Source organism: Penicillium macrosclerotiorum, assembly GCF_028827735.1.
Source record: "Penicillium macrosclerotiorum strain IBT 26536 chromosome Unknown utg000010l_segment0_segment0, whole genome shotgun sequence".
Taxonomy (NCBI): Eukaryota; Fungi; Ascomycota; class Eurotiomycetes; order Eurotiales; family Aspergillaceae; genus Penicillium; species Penicillium macrosclerotiorum.
This window is the reverse complement of record NW_026643089.1, coordinates 1,467,761-1,482,443: the sequence shown is the minus strand read 5'-3', so window position 1 is coordinate 1,482,443 and position 14,683 is coordinate 1,467,761. Positions and strand designations below refer to the sequence as shown.

The following is a 14,683-nucleotide window of genomic DNA, read 5'->3' as shown; positions in this document are numbered from 1 at the left end:
GTCAAGTCTCCGAGTAATATATGGCGAACAGAACCCGGGTCAATCATACTGGTAGGGGTGCCTGACGCCTGTTTTTGGACTGGCTAATCCTTTTCCACAAGTGGATGGAGAGCCGCGCTAGCAGGCTTTCAAGACAAGAGTGGATGAGGGCAATTTGGCAGAGAATGCATGACCTGGGCATTGTTGTTTGGTGGCATGTAATTGCTCCGGTTTGACAGGGAAGCTCCCAGGAGGCTCCCTTGCTCCATCACTCTGCACAGTGCGTGAAGAGCAGATCTCGATCGATCGAGCTCACCTCCCGCAGACAAGGTACTCCGTACATTGGCTCGACGTGGCTTGAGACGGTCTGGGGAGGCGTGGGCTGTTGGGGCATATCCACACTTGGATCGGATGGGGATGGATTTGCGATTCGACTCTCCGATCTTCACGGGTTAGGAGAAAAGCTAACAACAGACGCCACTTGACCGTGGTGTGACAGGAGTGAGCTTGGGCAGCAAGTTGGGTATGATAGCATGAAAGCAGTCAGGCCACGACTCTTGTTGGCCCATGCTGAACTAAACGGGTGCAGATAGGACGATCTGCAGCGACGAGAGATGAGATGAGCCTGACGGTGGAGGCGGAGCACATGCCATCCCGTGACGTCGAGCCTTCCTGCAGCGTTTCACTTTCTTAACTCACTTTCTTAACTATGGGCTACGGCGTGGAACTCCCCACCGAGATGTTAAAGAAGCTAGGCTAGCAGCTCTTGGAAAAATAAGATCACGATGATGGCGATTGGGCATGCAGAGCCGTTGGAGCCCAATGGACGCATGGACCATTTCTATATCTCGACCCCAATCGACCAGTTCTAACCCATCTTTCGGTGGGGAGCCGCATGGGGATGTAACCAGTTCGAGGATCTTGCAGCCCAATCGTCAGCCCAATGTCTTACACTCAACGCAGGTCCGGGCTTCCAGATAATCTCTAGGGCCAATGGTAGTAGTGAGGTTGGACCGACAGGCACTATACAAATCAAGTGGCAATTAAGTAAAATAGCGCTAATAACGCCTCCTAAGTCACTGGGGCTAGGTGGGGCCCTTTGGAGAAACCATAGTAAGCAGGCCGATCCCCAGTATATCACTCTTCAGCCGGTGTTCGGTGAGTTAGGGGTATAATATAGTATGTTGGAGGGAAAAGAGAGCCTGAAAGTCAATCTGATCCATCAATTTTGCGCATCTTCCGCATTCAATCTTGCCACCTCCTGGGCGAAGCTCGGTTTATTGCCCGGGCGAAATTCCGGGAGTTGAACCCCAATGCGCCGGGCGTATTCCTGTTGCCCCCGGGTGTGAGCAATTCACCTTCCCCAGGGTTGAAATCGACAAGACCAGGAACGAATGGACTTTTTCGGCTTACCTCGCAGCTCAAACGAATACCCTCCTCGATACCGATGCGGGCTTCGTACCCCAGTATTGTCTTGGCCTTATCACCGCTCGCATAACGCGTAGCACATGCATCCTGGACGCTCCCACGACTCAAGGTGGTCGTTGTGCCCGTCGCCCAGGTGGCCATTTCGCACATTAACCCTGCAAAATATGCAAGCCCCTGCGGAATACGGATTTCAAACGGCGGAATGTGCCCAAAGTGTGCCCAGATAGCCAGACAGAAGTCTCGGAAAGTGATGGGCTCATTGTTCTGTATAAAGAAAGCTTCCCCCGCCGCCGTGCGTGACGTTAATAGGTTCTCCACTGCGAGAACATGGGCATCAGCGATGTTCTCGACGTGGGTGACATCCCACAGGTTCACCCCATCCCCGATGATGAATGGAGTCTCATATTTGGCAATGCATGCGTGAATGGCGGGGATCAGCTGATAGTCCCCGGGGCCAAATAGCACAGAGGGCCGAAGGGAGCAGGTTGCCATATGGCTGTCGGATTTTTTTAGAACAAGGGCCTCTGCTGCAGCCTAGTTGGTCTCGGTCAGCATGTTTTGCCTGTGCTCGCTCGCAAAAAGCTACCCCGTTGCCCAATTGCTAGGGGGGCTATCACCTTAGACTCGCCGTAGATCAGTGAGGTTTGGGATGTAGGCCATCCCTCGTTAATATTGGGATATGGAAATCTGAAGTCGTCCGTCGTGACGCAGCAGGTACTGGTATAGACAAATGCCTGGACCCCATGCTCTGTGGCCGCATCCAGCATGTTCTGGGTGCCCTGGACATTGATCTTCCATACTTCTCGCTCCAACTGTCGGCCAAATCGGTCGGCTAGGGCGGGTACAATGCCTGCCGTATGGATAACAACATCGGGCTCGACGGCCTGAAATGCATTGCTAAGCTCATCTGCAGAGGTGACATCAACTTGCAGGAATGAGATAGTCTCTGGTAGGGCATGTTGCTGGCGAGGCGGACTCCGGTCAATGACGGTGATGGCGCAGCTGGGATGTTTCGCAGCTACGGCGCGCACTGTGGCTGAGCCTACAAAGCCAGTGCCTCCCGATATGAGGAGTTTTTTGGATGCTAGAAGGGTTGTGTCAGCCATTGCATATAAGGTGGTATGCGATTTAAAAGTCATCGATATTGTTCCGAAGCGGCCCTTGAGGGCGATCGACCAAGGAACGGCGGACGGCCAAAGATGATCGAGGCCGCGTGACTTTCGCACAGATGGCACGTCAACAGAGGCTGCTCCGTACGAATTAAATCTACCACGTCGAAGAAAATGAATAATCTGGACATCTTTCGTTTTCCTGTTAAAAAAAAACAGTCGTAATCTATACACAGTGTCAGGGTGAGCGACCACTTCGCAACCCACCCGACCAGAGCACAAGAAATGGGATACAAACATCTAATATACAGATTTTGACTGAGGTATATATCTCCGCAGTCTCGAAAAAGAACAAATCTCAAGAGGAGATCCCGCTGCGATTAAACCGACAAACTCCAGGGTAAATGCAAAAGAAACCAAAGGAAGCCCACATATTCGTCTTCTGGACTGGGGAATAGAGGAAATCCCAACCATGAACACAGGATAATCATAGAACCCGGCAGAGTACCAAGCCTCCGATCTTCTTCTCAACACACTCGCGGGCCTCCATGATTCCTCGGTCTGTCGACAGGTAGAGACTCTCGCCAGGAGATCGCAATCCAGCCACGTAGCCGGCTTCCTCGCCACGAACGACACGACGCAGGCTCTCGACATCGAGGTTGACTCGTCGCTTCGGCTTGCTGACCATTTGCACCTTGCCGAGGACCGGTTCATTGCGCCAGTACTTCAGACCCAACCATAGACGTCGGGACGCAACATTATCCCGAGTAATGGATTCAACGCCTTCGATCTCATCGTTTGCAGTCGGGTGGCCAAGAATAGGGTGAGCAGGAGGAGGAGTCGGGCCTCCACGCACCACGGAGGAGATGTAACCCGAGTTCTGGAGGGCCTGGCAAAGCTTCAGGTGCAGGTTGCTGTTGGGGATCGAGGTGAGGCCGAGACGAGCCTTAGTGGCATTGTTCAGGTGGGCGCACACGGAAGCGAGGTTGACGAGAGACATAGTGAGTTGAGTATGTCGCGGACGAGAGGCCCGGGGCCGATGTGCTTCGGAGGAGTGAAAAGTGTAGAGGGTGAAGGGCGATGTGTCGGCTAAATGGGCGTGCCGAGGGATGTAAAAACTTGAGCCCACGCTGTTCAGACGAGGAATTGAAGATTCAAGAATCTCAATGGGGCGAATCGCGAACAGGAGAGGTGGTTGGACAGGACGGACTAGTGATCCAGCGCAGGAACAGCAGCTCTCGCGATGGAAATTTTCGGAAAAACCCATGCTTCCGGCCGAAGTCTCAACACACCAGCTGGGGTCCCGGCGTGTGTACCCGGTACTTTCTCCACCTGCCGGAGCTGCGTGTGATAGCCAGGTAATCAGTACCCGCTGCCAGCCCATCACACACTATAAGCGCCCAGAGCAACACAGCGGCTGGAGAATGCTCCTCACAGGTCCATGCGGGTCGACCCCTCCATTTACGCCATAAAAGCAGCCGCATATATTGTAAGTGTTCCACCCCTCTGTCTGATCTTGCTCTGTCTTTCCCCTCCCGCGGCATTTCCAACTATACCGGCAACCATGCCTTTGCTAGCGGGTGAAGAGCGTCTTTTGACCGTGTAAGTAGTCAAGCTAACTTTCCCCGCAGAATATCAAAGTCCGGACGTTGAAGGGAATTCTGACTGGACAACTGTCATAGTTTCGCCGATATTCATTACTATTTCGCAGCGCCTACTCCAAAGCCCCTCCACCACCGATTTGAGAAGGGCTCATACTTGTATATTTACCACGATCCATCTCAGCACAGAGCGCGCATCGAGATCGCCAATAACCCAGGCTCTGCCGATCAGGATGCGTTCCATGGAGTCCTGAAGAATGCCCATATCAGACATTCGACCCAATTTCATAGCCGCTGTACCCTGACGGTGGACGGAATAACTGGTTCCCCCCAGCCACAAGAGCACCAGGCTTCCCAGTCTGACTGGCGACTACCATGCGCCAATACACATACAGGTCAGCTTGAGCTGGCCCGTCTCCATACACTGGATATCTATTTTTGGACGGTCGAGGATGCGAACGACTTCCTGGATACGCTAGGCCGTATCTTGGCTGTCTCGCAAGTGGAAACGGATCGAATCGTCTTGCCTAGCCAACAGTTGAGCTCTGTCGTTCAGCAGCTTGAGAATGTAGCAGTCTCTGACCCGGCCTATCAGAACGGACAAACACTAAATTCCAGATCAGAGCCCAGTGTCCTACCAACTCCCGGTTCGCAGGACCTCTCACGAACTCCGAGTTTCGCTCCTCCCCCGACTACCCCGCTGGTTGACCAGCAAGCTAATACGGGTAGTCAGGCTTCAGGGAGAGAGCGAAGAGAATCAGCAGCCAGCTTTGCTCCTCTTCCGTACAATCCTGCTGCGCCTGCCGCTCCAGAGCCAATCAAACATCGTGAAAAGACTCCCCCGCCGGAGGATGGCGTCGATGGTACTGGGCTGGCGGCAGCTCTAGCAGCCGATCATGGTGTTCCATACACATCAGCACACCAAACAGGCAGCACACCTGGGATCGGGTCATTGTCACCCCCACCATCCTCGTCGCAAGGCCTGTCCTATGCTGGACCTCCCGCGACTTCTCCGGCAGCATACGCTTCTCCTCCACCGAGTGCCGGGCTCTCGTTTAACAATAGATACTCTTCCCAGACATTACTCCCAAGCCCGGGCCTGCCCTCGTATATCCAGTCGACCCAGATCGGACAGCCGTACATGCCAAACGTCCAGGGACAGATGTCCTTTGCGCCACCTCCTCAGGACCCCAACGCACATCTCTACGCGCAGCAAGTTTACGGCACTTCCCAGTCCACCCTGCTGCATCCGAGCCGCAGTGGATCGATTAGTGGATACTCAAGTCATTCGCATGGCCCGCCGCAGGCTTCCGAATACGACATTCACAGCCAGGTATACCGGCCAATGGAGAATGAGGTCGGTGGACATGGTACTAAGTGTGCCAAGAAGGCAATGGAGGCGCCCGGGGAGCGACCTCGCAAATTCGAGAATGGTGCGGCGAAGTTGGAGAGTGGAGTCAATAGGCTCTTCAGGAAGCTAGAGAAGAAGCTCTAAAAGAATTTTGATAGAGCCTCGAGGCGGCTCTCCGTTCCCACGATTTTTTTTTCACCATAATCGAGCGTTGCATCTCATAATGAGGGTTTCTCAAGCCCGATCTTTTCTTTTGTCTATTTCCAGCTGCAGGGCAGCCCTTATTGGTTGCAGGCAATCCACATACGCCATGAATTTGAAGCAAGACTGTGTTTAGCATGGACAGAAAAATTATCAATTTTGATTGAACATTCTATTCCATTACCCAACTGCCGTAAGCAAGTCCAGAGTCATGGGACACCAAACCCAGACCGAACGCGACATCATTTTCGAGTCAGTAGCGTATGAGACTAGCACAACCCAGGTATTTCCACCGAGATAGGATGAACCCACGCGGTAGTTAGATTGTCAAGTCTACTTTTGTTCGTTGTAGGCAAGCTCTGTGTGAACTCCATAGAGCATATTGAGCAATACACTTACGGGACGGCAAGGTCGCTGTCATCAATATCGTCTGAAAAAGACAGAAAAGACTTCAAATCCCGAGAAATGGCATTGACTTAAAAACGGACAGACCAAGCATCTCGGTAGTAAATAACACAAAAAAGCTAAAATGCTCAAACCGAAGAATGCAACTTAATCGCTCACTAAAACCATATGCTCTCGATATCAACTTGAAGAATGCAACCACCAAGGAACAAAAAAATAACCACCAAGACATCAACATCAGTGGATGCAGATATCTAGGTCGCAGCTGGGAGGCCAGCAGAAAACAAATCAACCCTTGAACAGACTAGGAGTCCAGGACAATTCGCAAAAAAATCAGAGGGGAGGGGACGGAACTGTGTGCTCTTTGAAATGAAATAGTCAAGGGTATAAGCACAGATGATTAAAAAGGGGGAAACAGAATGTGATAATCGAATTTGAAGAGGGCGAGGAATCTAGTTCAATGCCAAATTTACCAAGTCGATGTCAGCCATATCTGACTTGGTCTCTGCCACGGACTGGGCGGTCGAGGCAGACTTTTCGGCGGGAGTGTCTTCCTCGGGCTTCTCTGAAGATTCGGCGGTGGTAGTTTTCGCGGCCTCAACAAAGTCATCAGAGACAGAGGCGGGTTCAAGGGACTCTGGGATCTCGCTAACCCCAGACTCCTCAGGCTTGGAAGGCTCCTCTTGCTCATCAAGAACAGTCTCCTCGACAATGGGCTCTGCAGCAACAGCGGGCTCCGCAACAACAGCAGGCTCTGCAACAACAACAGGCTCTGCAGTGGCTGCAGGTGCCTTGTTGATTTCTTCCTGTGGCACTTGATCATGCGGCGCCGCCGAATCCTTCATGTTGCTGGCCTCTTGAGTGGGCTCCGCCGGGACATCATTGGCTTCCTTGGCTTCTGGATTTATTGACTGTTTCTTAGTTTCAATAGGGGCCCCGGGGATAGAATCGGCCCCATTTGACAGGACATGAGTCTCGGAAACATCAGTCGCGGGTTCCACCGGAACCTCTTCGACGGGCTGCTCCGAAACCTCCTCGGAGAGCTCAACAGCTGGTTCTTCGGTAGTCTCAGACGTAGCTTCCTTCAAAGAAACAGGGTCGGCTGGCTTCTTGGCCGCATCTTCGCTGGAGGCCTCGATCACGTCTTCTGCTTCGGGCTTTTCAACGATGATTTCATTTGTCGCCGCAACCTTTGACTCTTCTGTGACCGCAGGGATGACCTCAATATTCTCCTTCTCGTCCTCTAACGTCTCAATCGGCTTCACTTCCGCCGCCTTGGGTTGTAACTCTGCAGAGGAAGTCTGGGTTTTTTGGCTCTGGGGGCGCAGAGCCGCTGATCTGGCTTTCGGCGGAGCCGCACTCCGTTCTGTCGCTCTTGCGACTGATGGTCTAGAAACCTTCGGTGCCGTAGTAGTCTTTGAGGTCTTTGTTTCAGGTCGGTCATGTGTCTTGCTGGCAGAACTGGCAGTGGGGCGCATCATTCTGGCAAGGAAACCTTCGTTCACTGGTTTGGAGCCAGTGTCACTGATACGGGAACTGGGACGCTCTGGAGCTTGCTGGGCCGGAAGAGAAGGGCGAGATGACTGTCTACGCACGCCTGAAACAGGGTTCACCGCGCTTTTCAGAGATGAAGGTTTCCTCGTAAGAGTCGAGGTGGATTTGCTCGTTGGCGCAGTCGAAGCAACTGAGTTTCCCAACCTGGCACTAGATGCCCGAGTAGAGGCAGTCAACGAAGCCGGCAGGCGAACCGGTTTTGTAGGTGACTTCGTTCGAGGCTTAGTGCCGGCACTATTGGGAGGAGATGTTTTCGAGCTCTCTTGGGCCGGTGTCGAGCTCCGGACTGTTCGAGAAGTAGACTTTGCTTGGGGGTTCAATGATGGACGGCTTGGTCTATGAGCGAGGTTGGCCGCACGCTCTTTAGCCACTTCCCGGGCTGATGTGGCTTTGTTGTTTGTGTTGGTGGCGGCGGCGGTAGACTTTGTCGTGGTCGAGGATCCGGAGGTTCCTGCGGGTGAAGTAGCTTTGTCGGGGACGCTAGCTTTGGCCGCATGGGTATTTGAAGGCCGCTTGGTGGCTGTTTGCGCGCCAGATTTTTCGGCGTGGCTTTCGGGCCTGATGGCAGTTTGGGGACTAGGAATTGACTCTGTCTTTTGTCCAGACAACGTCTCTTGCGCCGGAGATGCAAGTTCATTGGATGCCACGGATTCGCGTTTAGCAGCATCTGAGTCCTTATTTGCTACTTCTGCTTTTGTTTCTCGGCGAGCTTCATCCACGACTGAATCCAGTAGGCCTGGCTGGGCACTACTGGGGCCACTGCCAGGAGTCGGAGAAACCACATTGTGTTGACGGCGCGATTCGACCTCTTCCGTGTTGATTCTAGGGCCAAATATCCCCGGGCTATCGCTTCGTCCACTGGTTTTCCTCAATGGCGAGCCAGGATTCGACTGGATCGCTCCCTCTACTGTCACAAAGCTGGCACGGACTTTGGAAAGCGGCCTAGTCGATCCCGGGGTATCTGAGCCCACGGGAGACCGTCCACGCGACGGGGGGGATGTGATTGGGCTCTGGCTGTTCTCAAACTTGGCCAGCAGGCTTCGAACACCAGGATGGGCGTTGTTGTCGGACATGATTGAGGTTCTCGGGGATGTCGACGTCAGGTCAGGGGCATGGAGCGCCACGGAGGTGGGAATTGGGGGTAAAGACGCCCTGGACCGCGGGGGGTGCAAGACGGATGATCAGTCCGGAATGCGAAGATCAAATGGAATAAAACCCCCCTTTTGGGGCAAGAGAGGAGGGATTCAATGAGTGAACACGGTGTTGCTAAAGAACAGTGGAAGGGGAGCGTGAAGAAGGGTCGATCAGGAAACTAAACGCGCTAGTGACGATTAGCGCACCCAATGGGGTGAAACACATGAGCCTTACAGCGTCCCCCTCCTTTTTCAGGGGCCAAACGGGCGTTTGGGGCTCATCTTTCTGCAACAGTGGACTCCCGTCTGCATGTTGGCTTTGATCCTGGAGACCGTGGTTCATCTCCTGTACTCCGTAGCTGTCGCGGGTTTTGCTCTGTGCGACCGTTGATTGCCGGTTGGGAGCGCAACGGTGTGCCGTCTAGAGGTGGGTAAGAAGAGGAATCTGGAGAAAGGGGAGAGCATTACAAACACAGCATCATAACAAAACCATGAAATCTCGTGGTTCTATAGATCCCAATGGAATTATAAGAAAAAGGGCCTAGGGATAAACACGGATCTGCGATCCACGCGGGCATTGGAATCCATGGTCCGGGGAAGTCGATCCAGATCCGGCATGAATTGGAATTGCTTCTACTTTTATGTTGATAATTCTCGCTGAATGACCTCTTGTGTACAATTGATGATAGGCAAGGTGGGCTGAGATTCTCCGAGTCATTCTAGAAGTATTCTTGCGTCTACTCGCTGGAGCCCATCATGCAACTAAAGCCTCCCTCTTGCTTGTCGGCCGAGGTTCGGCTAACCAGGGATGTGAAACAGTCTCGAGTGGGGACGGGAGCAATGGGAGACCATCACTCCTCTACGTACCACATGTACAGAAGAAGTATGATGGCCTAATACCAGATGACAATCCATTGCCTTGCCAGAGCAAGTCTCCCTCGTAAGCCTTCCATATTGAAAGAAACACCCACAGCAAACAAATGAATACTTCCTAAATGTCAAAGCACGATCTGCACGGGTCCAAAGGCGCCGGCACAACTAATTGCCGACATTATGTCAGCAATGGGCTTCAACAGTGGCTCCAGCTCGTATAGGAGGCTCTCAACAAACACGCTTGGATCCCTGCTCCAGGATTTTTGGATGAGCGAAATATGGTGGGCGTACCTCGCAGCAGCGGCTGTGCGACTTGCGTGAAGCGTCGGGTGAAAGTAAGGCTGCATCTCAGTCAGACAAACATCTTTAGTTAACAACGCCACAGTGCGATGAAAGAGTCCCGGGATGCGCCAAATGCGAGAAGTACGGGACGCTATGTCCGGGATACGATAGGGGGTTCAAGTTTATTGCTGGCAAACCATATCGGACCCGTCGACGTCAAGCTGATACCCAAGAGACCCAGTCAAACAGAAAGCGGAGCGAGACTTCAAGTCTAGCACCGTCCAGCAATACCCAGGTGGCTACCCAGATGGCACTCCAATGGCAAAGGCCAGCATCGTTGGTCTCATCGCAGCTCAACGTCCTTCAAAGCCTGGGGATTCTCATTGATGACTTCTCACAACCACAGCCCATGACGCAGAAACATGTTGTTTCCCATTGGTTCAACTATCTTCCCTCGGTTTACGGACATAGTCGAACCTTGGATGCCACGATCCGGTCTTTTGCCGCCAATCACTTTGGGACCGTGCTGCAAAATCATCAGATGATTGCATATGCTCGGTCCTCCTATGGAGAGGCCCTGCGTAGGCTACGAAAGTCCTTAGAATCCCCGTCCGAGTCCCTCTCCACCCATGTCTTTTGCGCAGTCGTTTTACTGTGCATGTATGAGGTAGGAATCCACTGGTTTTTGCCATGTATGTCTATATATGTTCATTCCTGACAGGGAGTCAGTTATTTGCGGATGTCGAGACTCCTGATTCCTGGATGAAGCATGCCAAGGGGCTTGGGCAACTGGTCAAAATCAGAGGACCCGAGCGATATCGCAATGAATTGGACATCGTCCTGTTAAAGGCTTCACGAGGATTGATTGTAGGTTTCCCTCCATTTCCAGAACCTGTGAACTCCTCATTGTTAACCAACAAACTTGACGTCAGGTAATGCATTCCATGTTCTCAGGTGAAGACTGTTTCCTGGCCGCTGAAGAATGGCATCATATGATGCTACAGCAATACACGGCAAACGTCCCACCTGAGCTTCACAACTGCATTGAACAATTCTTTGCATATTTCACATATTCGCCAAGCCTTGTGCACAAGCTCTATCGCCTCAAAGAAATAGACATTTCTACACCCGAGGCATTCCAATTGATCTCGGCCGCGCTAGCCCAAGCTCTTGACCTCCAAGCCAAAATGGCTGTCTGGTACAAGCAATACTCTCAAATCACTCCGCAGCCAGTGGAAAATCCATCAAACAAAGATGACCCAGTGTTCCCAATCATCTTAACGTACTCGGACATGATAGATGCCGCAATCTACACCGGCTACTACGCATTCATGGTGATCATCCACGAAGTCCTCAAGACTTTGTCTTATCCCGGCCCACATGCAGAAATGGTGGTCTACTTTCGAGACCAAATTTGCAAGTCCGTCGAATTTAGCTGCGCCGGTATTCTTGGTCCCTATCGAATGGGTTTCCCTCTTCGGGTAGCAATCGAAGTTGCGGACCCGGATACAAAATCGTGGATTCTCGCTCGCCTAGAGGAGTTTTCAAAGATTTACGCAGCATCGCGACCAGAGAACTTCCAGACTGCGCTCTGATTTGGTATAAAAGAGACCACACGCTACATTACATATCAAACAACCTCGAACACCACACAATGGCCAGTCTTCTGTTGTCACTGCGAGGTAACTCTAATTGCTCAATTTCTTGAGGGCTCTAAGTCATCGGAAATAGCTAGCATCTTGGAATCAGGAGGACTGGAGATAGGCTCCGTCACTGTGCGTGCCATCACAAGCAAGGATACAATTAATATCTCCATCAGCAGCCCCATTCCTGCCAAGATCCCCACGTCCCCATTGGCGGGGTTGAATTTCGGGGACCCGTCGGTCAACAGCACGAAATAAATTATGCGGACCAGCAAGAAGGGCAGAGTGAAGCTTGTGACCAGGATGCCACGGTATCCGGAAGCAGAAAGAATCGAGCGAGACTTTCCTGCAAGCCAAGCAATCAATCCACACACAAATGCATAGGCCACGACGAGCAACACCGAACCAGCCTCTGCAAGTCCGTGGATTTGAATGATTCTACCTACCACTGTCATGACAATAGCAACAATTATGGGCAGACGGAAACCGTGGAGCATCACGCGTGTGGGTTTGGGGTACTTGGACTTTCCTGGCCCGAATTCTCCGGCTTGGCCGCTGTTCTATAATATCAGCAATTTCTCACAGGAAATCATCAAGCCCTGCAGATGTGGATCAATTGGTATTGCGTACCATCGCAGGAGAACCAAGCTGACTTCGAATAAAAGAGGCGAAAGCCCAACACTTTGCATTGAAGATTCAGCAATGAGCATCGAGCTAGTCGGGTAAGATGTTGAGAGTATCATAGCATTATTGGCAATTCGGACTGTGGCCATAGACCAGTTAGGGTTTGATCAAGAGCCTAATTGACTCTGGCCATTTTTCGTGACTTACTCTGAGATAGTAAGCCAATCATGCTAAACCAGGAGTAGAAGGCGCAACGAAACGGATTCTTTCTTTTCTTATGATGCCAATATCGCCACTCTTGAATATACCTGAGAGAAAACTGGACGAATTGCACGGTTGAGAACAGAACAAGCTCAGCGATCGCGACATTGCGCTTTTCAGCCGAAATCGAGCCCTCAGTAGAGCGGGAGAACAAATGAAACATCATATTGAACAGTCGCAGTCCTTATAGGAGAATTCTTCTCCAATTAATTATTCTAAACCCCGTGCAAATTCTCTGCAATAAATATTTCATGATGCCTTGATGGCGATCTTTTTGGTTATTTTTTCAAGCTCTACATAGCACTTTTTGCTCGGTAGAGGCACGTCGCGGTTACTGACCACTTCCGGTTTAGCGTGGGTTCTCAGCTGGCATGAGATTTTAAAATGCCGGGCAATACGAGTGTCTCGAGGCATAAATCAGCCCAGTAAAAAGGAAGAATAAGAGAGTTTTTCGAACAGTTCCAAAACAGGAGGCAAAAAGGCAAATTGTTGGGTCCATCTTCATGCACCCACTCGCGATGAAAGACCTATTTTGGTAACCGTTTGATCAAACTCTTGCTTTCGCAATTTGAAACCCAAAGTAGTGAGGGTTCATTCACGAATGACTCTAATTATCGATTGGCATAAAGCCCTTGAAGGCTAACAAACAGTCTCGGTGAGAATGTAGGACCTCTGTATAGTGCATTGCTCCCGAGGCGGTATGGTATCACTTCGGGTCTAGTGTTCTCGGGATCCCTGGAGCTCTTCCCACTCTTTTACTCCGGACCCCGGAGTGAGTCCTCGGACCAACGATTATCCGTGGCCGTATACAAAAAGAAAAAGCTCCGATGACGGCGACACTCCGAAAGCCAGGACATATCCCTCTGACAATTCGCCATGGCTGCTGCTGCTCGGACACTTCGCATTGGTATGGCTCCTTTTTTTGCTAGGAGAGATCGTTTCGATTGAGATCACTGCTTACCGGACTTGCATAGGTCTCATTCCCGGAGACGGCATCGGACGGGAGGTCATCCCGGTACGTAGTCCTCGACGCCGAAGTCAAGAAAGACAATTTGCTAATTGGGTGCTCAATTGATGCATTTTAGGCTGGTCGTCGTATTCTGGAGTCCCTCCCCTCGTCGCTGAACCTCAATTTCAGCTTCGTCGACCTCGATGCTGGTTTCGAGACTTTCCAGAAGACTGGCACCGCCTTGCCGGACAAGACCGTCGACACCCTGAAGAAGGAGTGTGATGGTGCTCTTTTCGGTGCTGTCAGGTGAGCATTCAATTCCTTGAGCCGTCATAGATGCCGCTCGGCGGTTATGTGTGGACACTAACTCCTGCGATCTCCAGCTCCCCAAGCACCAAGGTCGCCGGCTACTCGTCTCCCATTGTCGCCCTGCGCAAGAAGCTTGACCTTTACGCCAACGTCCGCCCTGTGAAGACCACCGCCGGCAGCAGCAACGGCAAGCCCATTGACCTGGTCATTGTCCGTGAGAACACCGAGGACCTTTACGTGAAGGAGGAGCGCACCGTGGAGGGCCCCAACGGCAAGGTCGCGGAGGCAATCAAGCGCATTTCCGAGCGGGCCTCGTCGCGCATCTCCACCATTGCCGGTGAGATTGCCCTGCGCCGCCAGAACATCCGCTCTGCTGCCCCCGGCTCCTACACTCGTAACCAGCCCATGGTCACCATCACCCACAAGTCGAACGTCCTGTCCCAGACCGACGGCCTGTTCCGCGAGACTGCCCGCAAGGCCCTCGCCGCCGAGAAGTTCTCCTCCATCCACGTCGAGGAGCAGATTGTCGACTCTATGGTCTACAAGCTCTTCCGCCAGCCCGAGTACTACGACGTCATCGTTGCCCCCAACCTTTACGGCGATATCCTTTCTGACGGTGCCGCCGCCCTGGTCGGCAGTCTAGGCCTGGTTCCTAGCGCCAATGTGGGTGATAACTTCGCCATTGGCGAGCCCTGCCACGGCAGCGCCCCTGATATCGAGGGCAAGGGCATTGCCAACCCCATTGCTACCCTGCGCAGCGTTGCTCTGATGCTGGAGTTCCTCGGCGAGGAGAATGCCGCCGCTAAGATCTATGCTGCTGTTGACGGCAACCTCGACGAGGCCAAGTTCCTTTCCCCTGACATGGGTGGCAAGGCTACCACCCAGGAGGTTCTCGATGACGTCCTTAAGAGACTGTAAAAAAAACTACAATCTAAATAGATCGTTAAGCTTGGGAAGTAGCAGAAAGTCAAAGTTGTTGTA

At 52.2% G+C, this 14,683-nt stretch overlaps 7 protein-coding genes across 7 annotated transcripts; 3 read left to right on the top strand and 4 right to left on the bottom strand.

Annotated features, from left to right (window-relative positions):
- Positions 1-1,201: 1,201 nt before the first annotated feature.
- N7462_010175 (uncharacterized protein) lies at positions 1,202-2,513 on the bottom strand (the record flags this gene model as incomplete). Its single annotated transcript, XM_057081889.1, has 3 exons — positions 1,202-1,309; positions 1,393-1,941; positions 2,025-2,513. 3 exons carry the CDS (start codon positions 2,511-2,513, stop codon positions 1,202-1,204), a joined length of 1,146 nt encoding a protein of 381 aa, XP_056928929.1.
- A 490-nt stretch (positions 2,514-3,003) lies between these two features.
- On the bottom strand, positions 3,004-3,516 carry N7462_010174 (mitochondrial 37S ribosomal protein uS8m; the record flags this gene model as incomplete). Its single annotated transcript, XM_057081888.1, has 1 exon — positions 3,004-3,516. The coding sequence occupies one exon, from the start codon at positions 3,514-3,516 to the stop codon at positions 3,004-3,006; it is 513 nt and encodes a 170-aa protein (XP_056928928.1).
- A 564-nt stretch (positions 3,517-4,080) lies between these two features.
- Positions 4,081-5,612, top strand: N7462_010173 (uncharacterized protein; the record flags this gene model as incomplete). The annotated part of the gene is made up of 2 exons (XM_057081887.1): positions 4,081-4,118; positions 4,199-5,612. The coding sequence occupies 2 exons, from the start codon at positions 4,081-4,083 to the stop codon at positions 5,610-5,612; spliced, it is 1,452 nt and encodes a 483-aa protein (XP_056928927.1).
- Positions 5,613-6,526: 914 nt separating this feature from the next.
- Positions 6,527-8,701, bottom strand: N7462_010172 (uncharacterized protein; the record flags this gene model as incomplete). The annotated part of the gene is made up of 1 exon (XM_057081886.1): positions 6,527-8,701. The coding sequence occupies one exon, from the start codon at positions 8,699-8,701 to the stop codon at positions 6,527-6,529; it is 2,175 nt and encodes a 724-aa protein (XP_056928926.1).
- A 1,211-nt stretch (positions 8,702-9,912) lies between these two features.
- On the top strand, positions 9,913-11,511 carry N7462_010171 (Zn(II)2Cys6 transcription factor; the record flags this gene model as incomplete). Its single annotated transcript, XM_057081885.1, has 4 exons — positions 9,913-9,969; positions 10,020-10,583; positions 10,646-10,783; positions 10,849-11,511. 4 exons carry the CDS (start codon positions 9,913-9,915, stop codon positions 11,509-11,511), a joined length of 1,422 nt encoding a protein of 473 aa, XP_056928925.1.
- Positions 11,512-11,612: 101 nt separating this feature from the next.
- On the bottom strand, positions 11,613-12,610 carry N7462_010170 (uncharacterized protein; the record flags this gene model as incomplete). The annotated part of the gene is made up of 3 exons (XM_057081884.1): positions 11,613-12,114; positions 12,190-12,322; positions 12,391-12,610. The coding sequence occupies 3 exons, from the start codon at positions 12,608-12,610 to the stop codon at positions 11,613-11,615; spliced, it is 855 nt and encodes a 284-aa protein (XP_056928924.1).
- A 710-nt stretch (positions 12,611-13,320) lies between these two features.
- lysB (homoisocitrate dehydrogenase lysB) lies at positions 13,321-14,620 on the top strand (the record flags this gene model as incomplete). The annotated part of the gene is made up of 4 exons (XM_057081883.1): positions 13,321-13,351; positions 13,419-13,459; positions 13,530-13,699; positions 13,777-14,620. The coding sequence occupies 4 exons, from the start codon at positions 13,321-13,323 to the stop codon at positions 14,618-14,620; spliced, it is 1,086 nt and encodes a 361-aa protein (XP_056928923.1).
- Between the last annotated feature and the right edge of the window lie 63 nt (positions 14,621-14,683).